General features: G+C 34.1%; 2 protein-coding genes across 4 annotated transcripts in view; one reads left to right on the forward strand and one right to left on the reverse strand.

The window, feature by feature from the left end:
* Nucleotides 1–24,443, forward strand: part of Rh5 (Rhodopsin 5) — a 273,046-nt gene that overhangs the window by 139,869 nt on the left and 108,734 nt on the right. The window lies entirely within an intron of this gene.
* The window catches only part of LOC105150411 (cell adhesion molecule 2), a 95,961-nt gene continuing 74,131 nt past the window's right edge, over nt 2,614–24,443 (reverse strand). For all 3 annotated transcript variants that reach the window (XM_087410833.1, XM_011063462.2, XM_087410832.1), the window contains exons 7-9: nt 16,023–16,135; nt 15,730–15,800; nt 2,614–7,602 (exon numbers count right to left, since the gene is read on the reverse strand). In XM_087410833.1, coding sequence (XP_087266959.1) covers nt 7,520–7,602; nt 15,730–15,800; nt 16,023–16,135 — 267 coding nt within the window. In that variant the 3' untranslated portion in view covers nt 2,614–7,519. The remainder of the gene's footprint in view (nt 7,603–15,729; nt 15,801–16,022; nt 16,136–24,443) is intronic.

Raw genomic sequence — 24,443 nt, forward strand, 5'->3', positions numbered from 1 at the left:
TTTAGTACTTCAGTCAAAAATAATTGGATGAAAAGTGATACATAAAACTAAATTATAATAAAGTGAATTATATATATGCAAGTACTTATACGATTGTTCGGAATATCTGATACAATTAAGTAATACTTTAGGGTAACTTCTTCACTCTGCCACGTGAAGAAGTTAGGAAAAAATAATAGGATGGGAATAATTTGCACGAGCACTCTGTCATATGTTTTTCTATTATATTAATATTGTGTTATCGTTTCAGTTCTTTTATTGTTAATATTAATAAGGCCATTATCAGTTGAATCGATTTGTCAATTTAGTAAATAGCACAATTATTTATTATAACTTATATAAAATACTGGGAATGCAAAAGGCTTAATGGTTATTTGATGATATATAAGTATAGAAGAATAGTAAAGAATGAAGTATAGCAAAATACAAGTTTAGCTCTTGCATTTTTTGTTAGCTTGATGTCTTGTATATTCCACTTGTTTGGGGAGATATACGGCATTTTTATCGGACGGAATTTATGTTCAAAGCATATGAAGTATGCAGATTGGATTTAGTGCGTTAAATGAAATAAATTCATTACATGAAACACGTACCTTATAATACTTGTAATATATGCAAAAAAATTATAATTATTGTCTATTACTTCGTATATATGTATTTATTATTCTTATTTTAAAATGTTGTAGACACATTTTATAACTTATTGTATCATTTTCGTCTTGTTTCTAAATTATTTGTAAATTTTTCATCAACGGTATATCCCATCCCAATGAGATATATGGCAAAAATGCAAGGGTTTTAAAAAGTTTTTTTTTAAATATGAAAAATATTTTTTATTCGTAATAATTTTTTCATAGCAGTATAAAATTTTTATTGGTATAATTTATTTACATTTATAAATGTAGTAAATATAATAATACTTGATAAATTAAGTTTTTGACAGACATACAGTCCTTAAATTACGGCATCATCCATCCTGAGCAGGTAAAGCGGACTAAACTGAGTCAAAAAGTCTTTTACTATTTTTGCAATGGAATTAACGAGATATTAATTACTAAAAATCACAAAATATTGGTCTTCAATAATTTTTTATTCAAATGTAATCAACTTTACAGAAAAATTGCAAGAGACAAGAATTATTTATTTTCTTCTCATAGAACTCTAAGAATTTTTTCAGAATTTTTTATCATCAATTTTTTAGTACTACATTTTCTTATTTTTGCAACATGAGAAAATACGGTATTAAAAAATTCTGAGAAAATTCTGAAAAAATTCTCAGAACTTTATGAGATGAAAATAAATAATTTTTATCTCTTACTGTTTTTCTGTAAAGTTGTTCCCGTGTAATTAATATCTCGTTAACTATTGCAAAAATTGCAAAATGGTACTTTTCAACTCAGTTTAATCCGCTCTACCTGCTCAGGATAGATGATGCCGTAATTTAAGGCCATCCTGTATATGTATATACATTAGAATTTTATTCTAATCAGGTTAATATAAAATATACTTTTGCAATATATTTGTATTATATACAATACATACAAATAACCACGAAACAGAACAGCGCACATATTATAATGCAAATCGTATCTCTTCATGTAATAACTTAACTCGTAACTTTAAATAAACGCAGTTACCGTTTGGTATGCGCCAGTGAATAATAATGTTAAACAAGCACGGTTAACGTGGTATGCCGGTGAACGGTAATTAATTTCATGCTTATTTCCGAAGTTACGGCACGTGCGGGCGTAGAAAATATCTCGACGCTTAGTGATCAACCATAGTATTGCCATTGTTAATGCAACTGTATTACAATTATACTCGATATTACAGCGTCGCTATACCATGACATCGTACTTATGCGACCGATGTGGTACCCGGCTTGTCTCGAATTGCAGCATTTTGAAATTTTGCGAAAATCTTTTCTGGTAGCACCCGGTAAAATATGCATCGATACATATTCAAAGGACGGCATGCATCTCTCCTTCCTCTTGTCTTTCTTCGTTCCTCTCTCCTTCTTTCTCTCTTTCGCGAATTTCGTACGAGTCGTTAGCGTTAATCGCTTTCCGGCGATCTACGATCAGTCGAGCAAGGAAACAGCCGGTAGACCAACCGTTTACACCGACCGGAGATTTCAAATTCTATCTGGCTCATCCCGTGCATCTTTTTCTTTCTTATTCTCCCGTCTGCGTCCAACTATTATCCTCGAACACGAAGAATCGCAATTTCTTGACGCGTTTATTCTCCATCGGGCACCATCGGCTCTCAAACGATCCGCGAATACGAGTTGTTTTTCTCGGCAAAATTGTTTCACAAAGTGGAGTCAGCGAGGAGAAAATAATATTAGTTTCATGCATATGCATCAACATCAGCTCTTTCGCGTCATGTTTATTGGCAGAATAAATAATAATTAACGACTTTATATTAATCCGCGGCTTAAACTGTCTTCGTAATGAAAGACCGAGCGTTTTTAATCTTGATTTGGAATAATCCTATTTTTCACGCGAAAGAAAGAATATACAATATATCATCACTTTAGCAATAATCAATATCACACGCTTTGTCGCTTTCCGATATCAACTTTGGGCTTTTTGGGTTAATAAAAGAGACAGATATAATGAAATATGATTTATTACTAAATTCGCGAGATATATACATTAGGCCATACATATAAGAACGTAATCTTTCTCGTATGCTCCTGATTCTCAATGAGCGGCACGCCCACGCTCGATTCTTCGTCGTCGCGACGGCGAAGAGTCTCTCGTGCGTTTACCGTCTTAAAAACACAAGTGTGTACAGAGGTACATATATTTATTTCCGCATCGGCGCTTTTATTTTGTATATGTGCATGTGTGTGTGTGTGTGTGTGTTTGTGTGGGCGTGTGTGGGTGTGGGCGTGTGTGTGTGGGTGTGGATGTGTATATGTGTGTGTGTGTCCAGAAGCTCGTTACAACTGAAAGCTAACACCGAGTACATCGTCTTTATTTTTTCTTCTCTTTTAATAACTACACATCTCGCCTCGCGAGCGAAGATACGGGCGCGTTTTTTGCGCGTTCTCGCGTATATTCTTTATCTGTACTGGCGATGTTCCGCAATAATTGGAACGCGCCATTTGAACACTTTCACAATATGGCTAAATATCTGTTATCTTCCTATCGGACGCGAGATTGACGTTCTCGCGTTCGTTTAATCACACACGAGACTTCCGAAGTCCTTCAGTCCTCCTTTCGAGAGTAATTCTTTACTATTATACATTACAGCGTAGTTATATACAAGGGTATGTACAATTCTTTACTCGCCTTTACGCCGCCGTAAATATCGGAGATATGTCCCCGATAAGACGCAAAACATATTGCCGTTCAACTTCAAAGCAAACGAAAAGCTAAAGCTTGCTGGTATATGTAAATATAAAGTGCCTCGTGTTCTCCTGTTGTAATCAGAAAAGACGTATCAGCTAGGTACAGTTTTTGTACATCGAGTGCGTTTAATTGTGTCGACGAAGTTAATTAACTATATAACAAAGTGTAATAATTGGAGATTGAAAATAACGACGGTGAATGTAATGCAGAATTTATGCATCGTTATCTACAGCGAAATTTCTCTATCAAATGAGATATTAAAACGTCTGGTTGCATTTATTATTTAAAAAAAAAACCTTTCTCTGATAAACGTACAGGATAATAATAATTATATGAAAATTTTGCTGATATACGAATTAAAATCTGAACGTCAGAACGATCATTTCGACTTTTGAGTATTTATTGGTTTACACACATATATGTTCTCTCTGCGCTCTGTTTTTAATTTTTAATCAATATTAATGATTTACATTTGAAAGATTTTGTACTTTTTATATTATCTGGATATCAAAGTTTATCCACATAACATATCAGAAAATAGTTATCTATTTGTGCCAAACATATATCTGACAGTAATTACAATACAACCGCATAAAAAAAGAAATTAAACCAAATGAATATACAGTAATGCACTATTATACATATATGTAATTAAAACGGTGTATGTACCTTCGTCCTGTCGCGATGACGTATTACCTTCTTAAGCTATGACGCAGCACGTTGCTGAGAATTAATGACAAATTCTCAACTCGAAACTTCACCTCCCACCTTGAAGTTCCGGCGGGTCTTTTGCATGCCAAAGAGACATCCCGAGCGTGCAGAACCTTTCACACGCGCGTTACAACTCGTTAAAAATCGTATGTACAACAATTTTTTTCATCCCGCAAATTGTATTTATACGCCGAAACGCGTTCTGCTTGCGCTCGATTCATTCGTAAACAAACCGAGCACAATACTGAGCACGAAATTGTTATAAATGAAGACTCGCATATTCCCGTTCCTCTTTATTACAGCTTCACGCGACTCCGTATAAATGCGGCGCATCCTGCGAACAGTCCCATGGTCGCGAGAGATCTTGCTGCTGTTACCTGGGAAGTTATCGATTTCGAGACAGAAAGTATGGAACTGGAAGAGCTTAACGGTCGTGTTTGTTGCACGTTGCCGATATGCGCATCGAGGAAAAGCGAAACAAAAAAAAAAACAATAATGTTGTTTCTGAACGCGTGTATATAACATTTCAATATGCTTCATCACCAGTAACGTATCACATTTTGTTATGAAATTCTCCATGCAAGCTGGGAATTTGAATAACTGAGAATTACGGTAATAAGGCAAACGACGCAAATCACACGCGAAAATGCGTTCAATGGCTATTATGTAGATATCATTTCACGTATAGTTACGAACGGCTTTTCTATGGATTATGGAAGATGATTGTATTCGCGACGAAGGCAAAGACCGATATCGCTTGTAAAACCTGGAATTTGAATTGAATATTTTATCGAGTCGTCCTCTTGGAAATGTTAACTAAATCTTAATGAACGGTATCTTAATCGTATAGTCTGTGAATATCCTCTCGTTTAATATTCTCGTTAAGACGAATATTCTAGTTTTGGATACGAATCCACTTTGTTGAGACCTCGATATCTTGTAGATGTAATGGATTTTTTTACGCCCCTGTATTCCAAAATTCTGGTTATTACATTTATTATGTGAACATTTATTTATTTACGTCGATCTGTCGATCGCGACGACGCACAACTGTACCAGCGAGACACGCGAAAACACAGCGAAACGCAGAAATATAACAACTATTAATCTCGGGTGAAAAAATAACGCATTTCCGCGGAGAGTCCTGTATAAATATCTACGTCAGCCGTGTGTACGTTGAACTTTGTAAATTAATCGGCTTACGCGTATGAATCATATTTTCCGATCGCTCGCGATCGTTGATGGCGGCTGCTACCGTTCGTGCATATATGTTTATATACATGTGTGTTTACGCGATAAAAAAAAATAAACACTTCGCGCAACACTGCAGCGCTGATGTTCGTTACGCATTTTATGCGCTTGTACGATCTCGCAGGTGTTGAAACGCCTAGAGCAAACAGCAAGCCAATGGATTCCTTAATTTTTTTACAAGACTATGATTTTTTATTTGTCAATTTACGAATTTACATTCATTGATGTTATCTTTAATCGATTAACCAACTATCAAATGAATAAATTATCGTATAGTGTTTGAATAAACTTTGTTTTGTCTTTTCATAAAAGTTAAATACAAAATAATTAAATGTTTTCCAAAATATTTTTAGATAAAACATTCACAGTTGAAATGTGAATACTTTTTCAATTTCATTTTGTTTTTTTTTTTTTTTTTCAATTCGATCAACTACGAACTACGGTGTTTATCACGTTTTCGATTTTAAATATAATATGAATTTTAATAATTCTTGAATGACTTGTGGACACATATAAAACGATATCAAAAACTGATGAAGCAAGCATTATCTATAATATAACGATGAATAAATTCTTTCAAGATTTTCTAACGATATTCTTTTCTATGATAATAAATGCACTTCTGGATTACTGTTTACCCCAGAGAGATTCTCTTTTTTGCACTTATTCATTTAGCGGGTTTTTCGGTGTGATAAAGTATTTTGCAGCAAAAAGGGTGGGTGATTGTGCAATCGGAGATTCATTTCTTTTTGGCTTATTATTTTAATTACACGTATCAATTAAAAGTTATAATTAGAATGAAGGAAGCTTACGACGGGGCTCGATGAAAATGTGTGCCTACCTTGTTGTTGTATATATTTACACTCGACCGCGGCACGTATACAATCGATAACGATTGCATCTCGACAACTGCTGCGCCTGTTATCACTGACAACGGTATCACGCTGAGATGGTTTCCGAACCCTGAGGTACAACGTTCTCGACGTTTTTAAATTGATTTCTCCTGGTTGCAAAAATTTCATATCATTATATCACGGGAAGATTTGCAAATTAAAAACTTGCAATATATCACGTTCAGAAAATTATGTATCGTTTTTTAAAACTACTTCCCCGAGATATTTTTTTCCGTATACGTTATCATTTCTGTCTCTTTATTCAGATTATATATTTTTGAATCATGTTTATGATTCAAACATAAGCAAAAGAAATGAAAAACGAAAATACAAAACACGAGATTTGCATATTATTTCGACGAAAAAATATCGCAAATGTCAAAAGTCTCGCATTGTAACGAAAATTGCATGTGGGAATCGATATATATCGTTATCGGAATCTCTGGATGTATTTTTAGCTCATTAAATTTTCTTGGTGTAGACTTTAAATTCTTAATTAACTCGCGAGTGTTATCTGATACAGTATTGAATTACTTACTTTTCTTCCCTTTGTCGGCATAAAATCTTATTTCTCATCCATGATTCCGATTGATTGTACTTCTTTGGGAACTATTAATAAAAAATAAAGATTCATGCGGGGTTCGAACTTCCGAAGAAAGTAAGAAATCAATGTTTCATTTTATGTAATAGTATCAAGTGACAGTCCAATTTGCAGTTTCTGTTAAATCCATAATAATTTGTTAATGAAATTTTATTCAAATTTTATTTTACGGCTATAGAATCAGTTCATTTTCCAACTTATATCGTTAAGATGGAAAGTTCGAAAAGTTTCTTCTCGTTATCGAAAGTTTGAACCCCTGAGTGCGGCCGATTTGAATCTATTTCACGAGTAACGACGCAGATATCGATCCTAACAGAATAGACGAGCGTCAAGGAGGAGTTCCTCGCACGTGCGAGAACTTTGTGGATGCCCACTTGGTTATCGCGTATTTTCTTCCGTAATTAATTAGACTATCTAGGATTTTATGCGTGTTGGAAAGATGGGGGAATGTGTACTCTCGAGAGTAACGACGAGCGGATCAATGCTTATTTTCCTTCGGTTTAACGAGAAGGCGCAGCGACGTGCAAAAATCGCGAGGACGCGAATCCCCCGCGATTTCTCGTCGTAGTTCGCTTCGTATTAAGATATGATTGTCTTTCGTCACGAAACGTTGGTCATTCTTTGCCTTCCGGTTCCTCCGTGATCCGCTTTCCTATTATTCTCTCACGTTAGTCAGCTTGATACTCTCATCGTGCCGGAAGATTCTACACAGGCAGCAGAAATCGTTGTAATACTGCAGCTATCAAAAGACAAAGCGATGGCGCCGTCAGGGTTGCGAGACCTTGAACTGAAACACGAAGGAATAAAAAATTATTAGCGGAAATTTTTTTTCGGTTCGTCTATTTTTATAGACAGGCAGTTGAAATATGACGAATTAGATGTTTGAGTCGCTAGAATTTCTCTTTAATGAGAGAATTATCACAAATTATTTGCTATATCACCGCATACTCGTGTCAGTTTATTCTAGTGACAATTGAGTTTCCGTCTGAAGCAAGAAAGATTATGACTTTAATATGAGTGACAGTTTAATAATTATGACATTCAATTATTCGAATTACGTAAGCGAAGGTTGCGTTTTAATGTGCAATAGGAAAATTTTCCCGCGTGAATTCCCTTAATAAATCGTTATTAAATGATATCATTAAAGAAAGAAATATCCAGAAATATGAAATCTACAGAATTTCAAGCATTACGTAACAATTTTATTTTACGTTGTTTTTACCATAAAAATAAATCGATGGCTATGTTCAGCAGAATACAACAGTTTTGCACCCGTTTTATGATTGTCTGCTGAGATAAGACCATTCTTCTAGATCTAAAAGTATAATCCAATCAGCAAGGAGAAAACTTCCAACAGTTGCAAAATAAACGTTCTACTGAACGCAGCCAATAACAACAAAAATTATGATTGAATCGCGAAGTTTTGTTGGAAAATTGATTAATTTTTATATCAGAAGCAGTGCAAAGTATAGAAAGTTATATAATTTCTGGAGGGACATACAGATTCTATGCGTCTTTACATATGTGTATGTGTATACTGTATGTATTTAAATTCATAATGTCAAATTATACCCAATTTAAATTATTTTCAATCATTTCTATAGATCGCAACTGTTCCTATCCAATATACCATTAATTCAATCAAAAACAAGAAGGTAAATAATTTAACTCAAAGAAGCTGTATTAAATTTGACCCAAATTTAATTTATTATTTACTAAGTATATAATATTGACGTTGTTTACTTTGGAATCAGAAATAGATTGATTTACATTTTGACCTACATGAAAGTCAAAAATAATAAAATGTTATTTAACTCAAAGGTTACTGTTGCTCCTTTGATCTCTAAAGTGTGAGCAAAGTTAGGAAGGTATTAATTGAATAATTATAAAGCTTCAATATAGAGTGAGATAGCATAATTTCAAATAAGATATAATTCTGACCGAAATAAGATCTAAATCCAATTTCAAGATTTAAGTTTGGTAACTGTAATCTTGTGAGGAGAGTACTAAAGAGTACCATCAAACAAGACAAAACCAAACTTACATCTCTAAAAGTGGATTCAAATCTTATTTTGTTCAGAATTGTACCATATTCAAAATTGTATTATCTCTCACCCTATACATATTTCAAAAAGAAAAATCTAAATTTGGAGATTCGCGTGCATATCTAATCTATTTACAATACAATCTATTTACAATGATAGTTACGGATTTTTAAAAAATTGTCAGAGAGAAGACAAGTAGGAGTTTAGAATTGGTATCGTTACCTTCGTCACGCACGAATGCTTTGAGATAACTCGATAAGCTAGTTTTCTTTGGAGAAATAGTAGTTTAGCTGAAACGTGTGTAACTTTCGGATACATTTCGTAACGAGATGAACGACTTCGCAAACGGCGTCCTTACTCTTGTATTCGCTACTACGCATCCTTAACGCTGACAGTGTTTCCCCATTCTAGTTGTGCTTTTATCCTACTTCAACTATATTAAAACAGGCGCAAAACGTGAAATAACAAAATTTAGCCGGAAGTCATTAAACAATATAAAAAAATTAATACGCTGCGTATATATGATGAATCATAAATATGTGCCACGTAAACAATTTTTTAACGCAAAAAACATCCTACATTCATACAAATTGATATAGAATATTATCTAGATCATATTTGAGGCTGATTTATTGAAATGAATAATAATAATCCGACATATTTTTTTTACAATAATAAATTAAAAGTTTTATGAAATAATTCAATAATTTTGTCGAGATGAGAAATTGTTCGACCGCGATAAAATCGAATGAGAGTCCGCGTTACGTTTCTGTGTACGTAGAAAATGTGAAAATCACGGACGTGTGACAACTTGACCGTCATACATCGCGTGCGAAGCGAAACAATGTGGCGGCTATTCAGGCAACGTAAACAGGCAGACAATACGAGTCAGTCATATGACATAACTCGGAGGCCCTGAAGCCCATTGAGCTACTGAAAATCGTCTATTCGATACAGTTTTCAGATTTATTCCACGTTCTTTTCCCTTTTTTTTTTGCCACGAACGAACGAATGTGTGCGGTATTTCTATCCGCACTTCGAAAGAAACGGCATTCAACTCATTCCGGAAATATAAAGAGAAATACAATATCAGCCGTCAATACAACATAACCCAGCCAGAGCTATTGTCGCTGCGTTTCGGTTATTATTTGTGAGGAATAAAATTTTTTTTGCGGTCTTTCCGCTTTCTACGGAGGCAACGCACCAAAGGAGAAATTCGTTGAAGAGTCTATATCGAAATTGTTGATCTGTCACAGATTATCTTCCCTGTGATTTTTGCAAAAGAAATGATAAAATCTCTCTACTGTTAAATATCAAAGGAGCAATGACAACTGAATCCTTTGATAAATAACATTTTGTTATTTTTAACTTTCATATGTGTCAAAATATGAATCAATCCATTACTATAGCTTTAAAGTAAATACGTCTATATTAACGTATGCACTCGGTAAATAATAAACTAAATTCGAGTTAAATTTAATACATTTTCTTGGTTAAATTATTTAACTTTAGTGTTTTAATTAAATTAACGACATATTGAGTAAGAGACAGATATCATCTACGAAATGATTAAAATTAATTCAAATTTAGTACATTTTAACATTAAATTTAATAGTGTAAATGTGTTCATATTTAAAAATTTTTGTCTTCAATTTTTGCTTCGTAATATTTATAATTTGTTCGTAATATTTCATTTTTTATCGTTTTTTTATACCAAATTATTAATACAACATAACTTTCGGCAATAAGGTATAACATTAAATTCATAATTTCAGTTTCAGTTTTTATAATAATTTAAAAATATATGAGTATATATAAAAAATTGTTTAAATATTTACGTTACTACAAAATATTTTAACTTTTTAGATAAATTATATTTCATGACAGTTTATCCATACGTTTTATCGTAAATTAGTAACGACAGATATATGCAGGGTTTTGTGCATAATAAATGTTCGCGGTTTAATTCTACTCGACAGAGTGCAAATATATAATTACATAACAAAATATGCAGGAGTAAAATTACGAGGACATTTTAAAATTAACTCATCCCGTCCGATTAAAATGGATTAAAGTCGGCCGAACGGGATGCCTTTTGGTAGGATCAACGACGTCGTGACCGAGTTAAGCTGCGACTGGGTTAAAGGAGTAATAAGGAAAAGGGGGTGCGGAAGGGTGCGGATAATTTGAGAGGTTGTGCGAAGAAGGAGATGAGAGGATGAGGTAGGAGGAGTGACACGGGGAGACGAAAGGTGGCTGCTGATAGAAAGAAAACTGATAGTTGGCGGAGGTTCGAGCTATAGGTAGCTAGCTCGGCGGTAAATGCAGGAGGCGTAGCGACGCTGGCCGTCGCGTACAGCGCTTCCAAGAACGATTCCGTCTAACGAGAAAATCGAAGATCGTTAAGAGCAATTTCTTCGAGTCGTTCGACGTCTTTTCCGGTTTGCCCTGCCTCTTTTTACCTGTCCTCTCCTTCCTACCTTGCGTTGTTCGACCTGACTTCGTCGATCGGCACTGGCTGACTCTCTCTCTCTCTCTCTCCTTCTTGCTCATCCTCTTTCCCTCTTATTCTCGCGTGGAAGATTCTCCCCCGCGTTGCTCCTTCGCGTTTATTTCTTTTACCTTTTACCCCGTGTCGTGCAACGCTCGACTCGCCCGGTCGATATTCGGAGGCCCACTTATGCAATTAGGCCGAGTACCTTTGGGGTATCTAGCGACGATAAAAGCACGCGTCTCCTCTTCGTGTTTCGTTAATAGGCATTCTCGGTAATGTTTGCGGTAAACAACAGATATAATTACGACAATGTTATAAAGATTATCATCGCTATTATTTATGTAAGTAAATACATAAATAATTCATAGATTTACAGAACGGATATTTTCATTTTCTTCAAGTTCGCGAAAACTTCACTCCTACGATCCCATCGATCTTCCAAGTTCGCAAAATTAAACAGATCAAAGTTATATCATTTCCATAGGAATTTTCCGCGGAACGTGTCTCGCGTTTAATAACAATGTGGGAATTGGCCCGACTTATGATTCGAATATTCCAGACGCTTTACCATCGCGGCACGACGGCAAAATATCCCGATAACTAGGCCGCGTTTGTATGCGCCGAAATGTTTGTCGATTTACAATAGCGTAGTTATACGCGGAGCTAGTCAAATGCCGCGTATTATATGCATTGTAATTCCTTTCGCCCGCCCGCGGGATTTGTATTGCGCGGCGTGACGCGACGGTATGCAGCTAACGCACATTTGATCACTCTCATTGCGCATTCGTAATGCATGAGTCGTTACGGTCGTCACGACCTCGCGATGCATTCTCAAAAATCTCGTCGTAGAATCGAAAACGTATACTTTCTTATCGGAATGCAATTACTACTCGTATTGTTGGAAGAAATTTCACCACTCTGGCGCACATAAAAAGAACAGTTCCGTTAAAGTATCTATAAGTTTAGTTAAATATAGATCTGAAAATAATTTTATTAGACTAAAATAAAATAATTATACAGGACGGACAGGCTGATTGCTAAAATTGATTGGAGCTCTTTATGTTTGAACTTTTGAACTTCTTTACATTGTCAAATTCAAAATGTCAACTTATAATTCCCATTTGAGTTATTTTTAATCATTTCTACAGGTCACCACTGCTTCTACTCAATATATTGTTAATTTAATTGAAACAATGGAGTTAAACAATTTATTCAAGAAGCATGTAGCAAATTTAATTCAAATTTAATTTAGTATTTACTAAGTGAATATATACGTTAATGAACACTTTCGTTGAAACGGAGCAATTCAACAGAAATAGGTTGATTAAGTCTAACCACACGTTTTGTAATAAAATTATATATTTTTACACACTTGAAAGTCAAAAATAACCAAATGTTATTTAACTTAAGAAATTAATTTAAACCTTTAATATTTAACAGTGTTGAATACGTAATATTTTGATAGTATTTTAACGAAATTATTTTCAGTATTTGGAGAAATTTTTAGATATTTCAACAAAATGAATTTTTCCCTGTAATATACGCGAAATAACTTATGCGGTTCTTATGTGTATTATTTCTTTATCTTTATAGAAACAAGCATATTTTTCGATGTACTATCTTCTTTATCGCTGGCCATCGCGATGCGATAAATTATCGATTATTCTTTAAAACAATACACTGTTCAATTTGTGTCATCTGTAACCGTTTCCGATATCTTAACGCCGATATTCCAGCTATAATTTACAAAAATAGAGAGCGCGACACGTAACAACACCCGCTAAATTACAAAACAAAAAATATATCCGCGGCAGGTGTTCCACTGTTCGTATATTTTTCCACGTATTTTTTGTCCGGCAAATACAATCGTATATATACAAATGTGGTAAATCGTTGATTACCTTTGTGGCCCTAATAAAAGAGAGATATGCGTTCGAAACAGTGTGAATCGCTGGCTGATCGGCTGCGGCGGCTCATTTTGGTTAAAATTGACCCGAATCGAGAGCACAATGCTGCAGGCATAGAATGATCCGCGTGCATCTATTTCTCTCTCTCTCTCTCTCTCTCTCTCTCTCTCTCGCTCTCGGATGTTACTATTGCGATTTCAACGACTAGTCAACTGCGAGTGTCTGCGCGTTCCCACGAAAAATAGTCTGCTTACATCGTCACGAAATATTGCCGCCGCGTCGCGTGTAAACGAGTGCTCTCGCGAAAAGTCGATTTATGGTCCATCGGGCGAGCCCGAAAAATACTATTGCGGTAAAACTCTCGTGATATATGTATATCGGCATACGTCCGGTGTCCACGAACGTGTGCGCGCGTATTCGTGCGCTGTAACGCCGCGCGCAAATCGTGAATTTCTTATCGTAACTCGAATTGCGTGACGCGAGGGATTAGTTGATAAATATTTAATCGCTGTTGCACACCGAGCGTTGCCGGGAGCGTTGTTGGGTCGGAAACGCGAATGCATACAGACACACAACGACTGTGTACGATCTGATGAATCACGTATTCACCCCTACCTTTTCATCCCCGATTCGCCCATCTGATTTTCCCTATCGGCGACACCTCATGCCAGGGAAACGAGATGCTTTCGCACCACTGTAATTTTGCCCTTGTTACAAATATAGATATAATATGCCTGTCGATTGCTTCATAACGCCTGAATATCAAAGATAAAAGAAGGTAAACAAGGAGAGGAAAGTGAAAAGTGGTCGAAACTAATTTAAGTAGAAATTAGACGATAACGAACGCACGGTCGCGAGCAAATTCAGTGGGGCGAGGCGAAGGAAAGGATAAAGTAACTGCAGGTGCAGCTGGGTGAGAGCGTGTTGCGAGGGCAGGTGGTAACGGTTGTAAATTATTGTCTTAATTTCTCCGCAACCCTTGCTCCCCGCGGGAACCGAGTCGGTCGATTAGTTGGGCCCCGCTGTAACGGGCGGGTCCCATGCTAATTTCGCATGCCAGGAAATAATAAAGCGTGTACATTTCCTCGAGTGGTTACCTTGAAAGAAACGTATACGATATATCGATAATCAAAGTTGTTGCAAGTACAAACATCCTTCATAGTTTCATTTACTTCCGTTACTAAACTTGGCACGAAATGTGTTAAATATTGTGCTTTTGAATTTCTAATTTGTATGATGTGATATTTATTTGATTCTACATGAAAAGATGATTGAAGTGTTGAAAAATCCGATTAAAACTTTATTTTAGCAAAACCGTTCTTAATTTGTGATGAATAATTATTATTGAAGACTGTTTTAAATAGACTCGTCGGGACGGAGTTTTATTCATGATTTAAATGCTTCAAAATATAAAGTAATTATTATATATGTAAAGAAAGAATGTGTATAAAAATAAATTTTCTATAGTGCTCTATATATATATATATATATATATATATATATATGTATATATTAGGTGTTGGAATTAATTCGTAGCGTTTTTTAATGAAAGAATGTTATTTATTTCACATGAGCATTAAAAAATACATTAATGAAAGTACTTCCCATCACTTGTAAAACGCTACGAATTAATTCCAACACCTAATATATATATAAAATTAAAAAAAAAAAATATATATATATATATTTTTTTTTTTAATTTTATATTTGAATTATAAGAGAGAATATATTATATATAATATGTCATACATATAATATTATCATATTATACAAGCGAATATTAAATTTTATTCGCACTAGTTTTCTCACTTTTCTCTTTTTCGAATTTCCTCATTTTCTGATGGTTTATTATTTAATTATCTGCATTTATGTACAGTAATTTGATAAAGATATACTGTGAATGTAAATAATTTTATTCTCATATTTCACAAGCATATAATTTATTCTCAGACATAGCTGTATTAAATTATATATGTAATTAAAATTTTTGAATTATGATTATTAAATTTGTCAGTCATTTACTACAGGTATGTCGCATACATTTTCCGTTTAGTAAAATAGTATATATGTGGACATAAAGCAGAAAATTTAAACACAAATATTAACTTTGCAGATATAATTTTGATTCTGTAAGTGTTTATTACGTTTATGCATAACGTTTATCATACGTTTACGGCATATCACATTATAATACATACAATTCTATTTCTGATATCTCATGTTGTATCATCTAAAATGAATTTAACAAGAAGAAAAATTATTCATTAATCAAACGCTAATTTCAAATTTTTCGTTCGCGTGTTTAATCTATTTAAACTGAAGGTTGATTGAAATAATTAGATTCAGGCTGCTCGAGCGTCTATAATCACGAGGTCATTATTATTTCCACGTGATCTCGAGCTTTGATCGCGATTCGTTTGCCGATTGTATTGCTTCAAAATCGATCGTATTGTGTCATATGGGCTTACCAAAGACCTCGGTATTGCGAATATCGACGAACGGCTCAACTTCGTGGCTCGATCGTACCGTCGCCTCGCACCTGCAACAAGACATTCTATCATTCTTTGAAGTCGGATCGTTAGTGACCGGTCAAACGGAAGGATAAATTATCGCATCCCATCGCGTGAAACTCGCGTAAAACGAGCTACCCTACTCGCGAGTAAGCGAATGTATATTTATGAGGAGTATGCGCTGAGGTGCCATAAGCAACGGCTCTGTCGAACGACGGAAATATACGGTATGTTGTAAACATTGAAATTACCTGACGTTTATCTTGTCGCTGGCGAGATGACCCGGCTCCAGCTCGAGCAGTAGACTCGATATCGTCGAGTATAGCCCGTGCTGTTCGAATATCAAGTCCGAATCGGGCTTCACCTGGAAAAACCATCGTTCATTGCGCAACATTTCTTTTCGTGGTGATCGAATCGAATCGCATTGAAAGTAACTTTCCATTTGTAGCATCGAGGAAGAATGTCGCTCGTCACGAAGTTCCATCGATCAATTGCTATTATAAGCTTGAAATATGAATAAACGAGCAACTACCTTGCTGTAAATAAATCTTTGTTGTTTCTTAGAATCGTTCGCGTCAATCTAGATTAATGCTAATTGTGTACATTAATTCTATCTGAGAAGTTATCATTAAGTTTAATAAGATTGACAAATTGTTGGGAAAATAAAAAATATAAAACGCAAATATATAATATTATAAAAAAACACTTTAGGCATTATAATTCTTTTTAATTAATATGTATAATGTCTTACTTCAGCGACTATAATTTGTACGTATGGATCAATACACTCGTACTTCAACAGCGACCGATTAATTTAATTTGCCCTTTCACGAATATTTTATTAAATTATATTAATGTTCGCAATTATCGTTCTTGATTAGGATCTTTTCGCGTTTTTTGTTCACAATGAAGAGAATTAAAATTTATGATCGAAACGTTTGCGTTTTTGCGTGTATAATTGTGGCTTGCGTGCAATGTTTTATTAAAAATCTATATATTGCGCTCCAACCGCATGGATTCTCTTTTTAATCATTTTATTTCTTTTTTTACCTTATTCTCAGTCTCTCACATTTGATTATTGTATAAAAAAAGTTAAAAACAAACTTACTTGAAAAAGATTTAAAAAGGCGCTAAGAGTACGCGCTTCTCGAAAATACTCATTATTCCAAATTAAAACGTAAAATTCAAATGATATTTATTAATTTTATGTAAAATAAAAAATTTATGATAAAATCTAAGTGATACGTATCTTTATAAAAATTAAAAAATTATCTTATTCGAGATAATTCTGAAAGAACTGAAGTAATATCATTTATATGAAAGATTTAATGTCAACTGACCAAGTTAAATTCCAAAATTAAAAAGTAGAATCCAAATGATATTATTTTTATTAATTTATATGTAATAAAACGTAAACGATACATATCTTTGTAATAATTGCGTTTTTCTTATACTCAAATCAAGTAATACGTATTCAAGTGGTGCTTTCGATTTAAAAAAAATAAGATCCAAGTGGTACCATTGAATTCATTCAAGATTCCAAGTAATAATAGTTATTTATAATTCTTTTTCAAAATAATATTATAACACAAAATTATGTTACTTTATTCAACTTCGAGTGTTATCATAAAGAATTCAAGAAGTAACAAAACAAAATGAAAAAATTTGATTTAAATACAAAACTTTTTTATATAGAAACATTTAGTAAAAGTAGTCAATTAAATATTCTCTTAAAAAGTAACTATATCTAAATATTTAAACCTGTGTGTTAATTAAGTGTGATTCTTGTTGGAACTGATCCTTAAGGACGACATAAATTCATAGGGAATATATACGTGCCTGGTAATTATACATCTAATAAATCGTAAGCCAGACTCTGTCGCGATGCCGAGGAACAAGAGACGTCGGAGCGGCATGCATCCGGTATGCGTCCAGTATATATTGTTGTATCGCCTCAAAGAACGCAAACGCATTGAGGAGGAAACGAGGAGCGTAAATGTGACGCGGGACGACGATAACGCAGCCGCGTAATGCTTCGACGTGATTGCCGATTCTACTAGATGCACACCGTGCGCAATGCTTCGCGTGCAACGCGATAAAACGAGCAAATATCGTTTAGAGACGAAGTTAATATCGGCGTGGGTAGCTTCGAGATTATCACGAGCATGATTACAGAGTATCGTGTCGAAATGGAATTAAATGTAAACAGGTGTGCTGGCAAACAATGTCGGTATCCTGAATAAAGTTCTTATTATTATATATGAGACGTATTAAATGTTATAATAAACATTCGTTGCGAAAAAGCAGCAATTTTTGCTGTAAAATATAGGATGACCGAAAAACTGTTGCTAAACTTTGCACGAAAATAAATGTTGAAAGTAGGATCAGTAAAAATATGTTATAGAGAAATATGTTATGTATAGGGAAAAAAAGCAATTGTTATTCCATATTTTCAGCATTGTCTCTCGCAAGATTGGAATCGTTCAATTCAATTTGTGACTAAATAAATAAACAGATAAAATGCTGCATTTGTGATTACGATATATTGCGAGTGTATCTCGAATGGCGAAATTGCAATACAAATTTATTGTGAAAGCGTCCTGTACCTTATTAATGCCACATACATAGAATGGAAAACCGTAATTAATGCAGATATATTTTTTACTATTTACTTTTATTAGGCTGAAAAACGTGCGTTGAAATGTATTAATGATACCTTCCAACGATCCCTTCAGACGCGTTTGTCAGATTCGCTACATCCATGTTCCGACTTCATGCAACAGTCGGATATACGGATCTCGCTTTGTAATTCAAGTCCTCCAAGTTCTTTATACCCGTATGTCGTATTTTATGTGACTGGAATTTCCATTTTTTGCCGCGACAGCGACACAATTCTGCTCGCTTATTCCGCACCGCCTTTTCTCCATCCAACTCTTTCGTTCTTCTCATTTTACTACACGTGTATGACTGTATCCTATGTATTTTTTCCGTCTATCTTCGAAAGTCGAGACTCAATCCCATTGTCTTCTATTAACAAGTCACCTTTGCGTATCCACACATTGCATATCCACTTACTTATACACATACACACATTGGCGTTCGCCAAATTGTTCTTGGTAAGAACTATTTTGCTCAATTATCTAAAAATTTAACTTCTGATATACAGATCTGAAAATAATTTTATTGACTTATCAAAATAATTTCATTGAAATATCAAGCATGAGCAATGCTGCAAATAGTTTTGACATTTTGACAATCGATTTGGATGACCTACATAAATGTTTTGATAATATAAGAAGTTATTTTCAGATCTGATATTTAGCTAAATTTTAGATATTTTTTTTAGATATTTCAACAAAACCGTTCTTTTCGTGTACATGACATTTTAGAGGGTTTCGAATATTTTCTTTGTAAAAACGAAAAACTTTAGTGTGGGCCACGCTTATGCGTGTACGCGTGTTAAGCAAGACGGGCAACGGTGCGGAACGTGCGAAAGTTGACGGACGAAACTTCGTCGAAAGTTTCGGTACGACACGACGCTCGTTTGAAGCGCAGAATTTCGTAATTAACGAAATCGCGAGACTGCTGTGACACAGCTACGCAAATGGGGCGAAAACGACGAGCTCGTGTTTCGACGTCGTTTAAATGTTGCCGAGGACAGTCGCCATCCCTCTCTCTTTTTCCCTCCCTTCCTCTTCTAGGACGGATAAGCATCTCTTGAGGAAAGAATGCTGATGATGTACAAAAGAGTACATCGGCATCTCAAGAACAACGAAGATCTAGCGGGTAACATTACGAATACACGTCGGAATATTTCAGTGGTCGTATATCGGCATATTATCGATAAATTCTAACGCTTTGCGTTTTCCCTATCGTTTTATGAATTCTGCAGTGCTTCCACCTGGGTTTTGTTGTCGGGATGCATACGTCCCTTTGTAGCCAGACGTGTTCCGTCCTGACGCAACTACACTATACATTCGGCTACATATATTCTACTTTGTGTAGAAATACGATGCAATTTCGTCGTCTCCTTGGCATATCTATGGCGTACTTACGCGCTATCTTTGAACAATCGTCGTCCGGCAATTCGTCTCGGTGTGCGCTCGGTAAAAGACAAAAACGGGATAATAAGGAAATAAAAGCCGGATGATTAAATCATTTTTCAGCTATTTGAATCTTAATTCCGTTGATTGTATTCGTTTCAATTGCTGCCGTTTCCAATTTTTCTCTCTTTCTACGATTTTCTCACGCTATACGTAGATATATATTACAATTTTTACCCTATAGTTTTGCCTTTTTCTTTTGTACTTGTTCTCCATCGAAATAGTAACAAGTTCCAATATGGTAACAAGACTTCCTCCAAAAGTTTCTTGTTATCTTCCTTATCGAAACGTCTCGCGCAAGTTCTCCGATATCATAATACAAGTCATGACTTTTGATTGTAACGTAATAGTTTTAATATGATAGTTTTTTTTTTTTTTTTAAATGAACGTGTGTGTGTTTTGAACTGGACTCAGACCAAGGAAACGAACGCGAAAAGTTCCTTCGTTTTACGCATTGACTAGTAATAGCTTGGCCAGAAATAATTCATTAGGACCAGCGAAATTACTCTCCATCTGTTGCCGTCTCTTGCAGACACAAACCACGACTACAACATAATGTTCGTTTATGGCCAAGTGTTGCCGGCGGCATTGTAAGTCTACAACGTAGAACACTTTCTTTTACAGTAACATAATTCGTAAAAATACTCATTTGGCCGGTATAGCAACGACCGTCGAGGAGTGCTGCCATTTTCGCCGCTCTTATACGATGACAAAGGGTTAAAAAGCGAGTGGTTATCACGAAAGTAGGGATTTGGAATGCAGCTGGTCTCGCTTTTTCCTGGATCATAATCCGGAATGACCTTATCTTCTTATGCGCGACTAAGAGAGTAGAAGAAAAAGAATATTTTTGCAGTTATAAAAAGTTGCTTTTTAAATTTTGCACAACACATATATAAAAGTTAATATTTGATGAAACTATTTTTTCATTAGAAAAATATTTAAAATAAATAATTCTTTTAAAATAAAAACTGAATAATGTAGCAATTATTACGGATGCATTTTTTGGTAAAATAAAAAAGTTGTGGATTTTCCCGTATTGTATTTTGAATGTTTTATATTATATATTTGAAAATTTTATATTGTATTTGAATATAAAACATTTGACAATGATCTAACGTGGATCAAAAATTATTTCAATAAGAAATATACGTGTTTTTTTTTTAAATAATTAAGATAAAAATGAGAAAATTTTTATTCAAACAATAAACTGTATTAAATATTGTCCTTATTGAACTATTTCAAATCTATAAAACAATTATTTTTATACGTAAAATATCAATATCAATCACTTTTTGTAGAGACTATACACTTGATATATCTGTAACATAAAATGTAGAGGAGAGTTGCCGAGTGCGTACCACTTAACCTATTTTTTATTATATTTTCCGTTTGGCACTGTTTTTTTGCAAATGAACATTAGAAATTGTAGCTTGAAGTTTTAGATTATTATTACATGTTAACTTTTCATTAATAATAAATTAATTTTTTATGAGTCTTTTTGTAACATATTGTAAAAGATACGATTTGGACAATTGGTCGCCTAATCGTACCTATAGGTATTTTTTATCGTATTCTTTTTTAAAGTATTGAATTTATGAATGAAAATAATTGAAAGTATAAGAGATTAATAAAAGAAATCATTAACTAATCATTAACTAATACCTAAAAATTAATTAATATTTAATATTAATAATTTATTGAAGAAAATCAAATATTTTATAATTATTAAATAACAATAATATTATTAAATATTATATTATTAAATGACAATAATAAAAAGACAAATGAAATAAAATTAGCTGAAATATATTTTTGCACGTGACATTTGTATAGATATCAATTATTAGTTTTATTATTGTCAGTTATCAGTATTATCTTGTGATTTAGGAAACTTGATGAATTTTGTAAAAATATCGATTTAATCTTTATAATAGTTGCAAATATGAATACATATACAGTGAATGTAAAATATTTTACAATAAATCTTCTTTTATAAAAATACAAAAATTTATAATAAAATTGGATAATCACGTTATCAATTACATGAGTTGATTAAAAATTAATATCAGATGATAACCTAATTTTTTAAAAAGCTGCTCAGTAAAACAAGGCATAGGCTGTTATATTTTTGTTTACATTATTCATTTCTTATGTATTTTATATTATTGTTACTAAGTTGCCTACTATTGTTACTAAGTTGCCTTAAGTAATAATATAAAATATTGAAAAGTACGATTTAGCCAACCAGTACGCATTTGGCAACTCTCCCCTACAATTTAAATCATTAAAAATTAAAAATTATAATACTATACGAAGTGCTAAATAGTAGAAATTAAATACAAAATTTATTCATTGATCGTAAATGTGAAAAACGAAATGAAACCTATAAATTTGAAGAAAGAAGCACCCTAAAAATCGAACATTCAGTCTCTATAACTGCCTTTATCGTCACTCTATGACGACAATACGATTTTCCTATCACGCTGCTCATCCACGACATATTCCTCAAGTTGGCGAGTGATCGAACTTTTTCGTTTCGTGAGATTACTTGACTCGCGTTAACAGGTTTTTCGAGTCTCGCGACACGAACATTTCCGAAACAATATTACTTGTTAAGTGCTATACTAAACTCGCGCAACTTCTAATGGACGTCGTTGGGAGCGTTGCAAAGTTTTCTCGAAAGGAAAACGGTTCGAAAGGGGGCAGAAGGCATAAGCGAGAGGTGTGTTTCCCGCGGAAAAGGAAGATCGGAGTCCGAAAGATAAGGAAGAAAGTTTCAACGCCGCCGCATGCGATTCACTGTAGGGCTCTAGGAGGAGCGTCGCTCGTTATATTGGCGTAATCTTCGGGGTCTTTAAAGCTTCGTCGAAAAGCACTTGCACTTTACGTGACGTGATTTGCCTATTCTCGACGTAAGAGCGTCGTTTATTGACATTCTCCCGCGTGGTTCCATCCGTGCACATCGCGGCCGACGGGTAATCTCTCGTGTAAACGGTGAAAAAGATGGCCCATTTCAAGTTTCGCAAATTGAATAGTCAAGACGCCGTAATTCCATGTTTTCGGCAGTGTTACGATCCTCCTGAGAGAAACACTCATTGTGAGAAACACTCAGTTATAACAATACTTGCTCCACTGTATACTTAAGTTAATGTAACAATAAGAATACAAATGACGAAAACTATCAACATTTTTTTTTTTTACTACACGGAATTGTCTCTTAAAATTTATTCTGAAAATATGATAGTTGTGATACAATATTTTAAAGATTTTTATTGTGCACTTCAGTAAAATTAATCAAACTTATTATATATTTTATTGTAGTTTTATTAATGAATGAGAAAATTTACATAAAATTCTTTGAAATACAATGTTATCCCAGGACTATCATATTTTCGGAGTAAATTCTAAGAAAAAAAATTCTCTCCGTATATGCTTAAGTTATAATTTTTCTATGATAAGATTAATGGATGTAGTCACCTCATTTTTTATGTAAACGATTTGGGATGTACCTCAATTAAAATCATATTAACTTATTGTAAATTATTAATTGTTTTCGATTTAATACTTCATATTTGAGAATGTTATATTATGGATATTGATTTAATTACAATTTTTTGAAAAAATTAAGTAGAATCTAAACAAATATTAAATGAAATATGTTAAATAGCTTAATATGATATTTCTAAAAAATAAAAGTTTCAATGAACATAATGTTTTCTTGCGGATTTTTGATGGAATCGCACATTTAAAGATTTATAGAGAATAGTTATTTAAAAAATATGTTAAACATATCCATACAAAATAATATTTCACAACTCACATTTTTACGCCGCTGGAGTATAAAAATATTAATTGTCGGATTAATCTGTGTTCTCTTTATAACTTAATCCTTATATTATTTCCAGATATTATTTCCAATATGTGTAACTATTCTTGTTATTCTCATTAATAGGGTAGACAAAAATAATTATATGCCGCGGTAAAAAAAAAAAAGCTGGAGATATTCTCGCCATTTATCTTCAACGATTTTATCGAACTTCTTCCCTATTCTCGCTTAGAGCCAAGAAGTACGTCCGGGTTTTCTTCACCCCGACAACGCCGATAACGATACATCAATATGCATGCGATAGAAGCTCCGGCGGCCTCGAGCGATAGAAGGATTGAATTATTCGTGACGTGGCGAGAGAAAGGAAACTTTGTAATAATAACGTAAAACGAGAGAAATAAGAATCCCGCCCGCCGAATAGAACTTTCTATCTCTCTCTCTTTCTCATTATCTCTCTCTCTCCTCCCCTCTCTCTCTCTTTCCCGCTCTCATTCACACACACACACACACACACACACACACACACACACACGCACGCACGCGCGCGCGCATCTTTACGTCGATTTATCGCGTATCTGTTCTTACTGAAAAACAGACACGACGTACGGCAAGCGAGTGTTAGATTCCAAAACATTAGTGAAAAACGAACGACCGAGGCAAGAATAAAATCCATTTCCGGATTTATCTCAGATCATCATGCGGCAAGGGGAGATATAATAATTAAGCGGAGATTCGCGCAAATC

The sequence above is a fragment of the Acromyrmex echinatior genome, chromosome 10 (genome assembly GCF_024713525.1).
Source record: "Acromyrmex echinatior isolate Ae372 chromosome 10, ASM2471352v2, whole genome shotgun sequence".
NCBI classification, from domain to species: Eukaryota; Metazoa; Arthropoda; class Insecta; order Hymenoptera; family Formicidae; genus Acromyrmex; species Acromyrmex echinatior.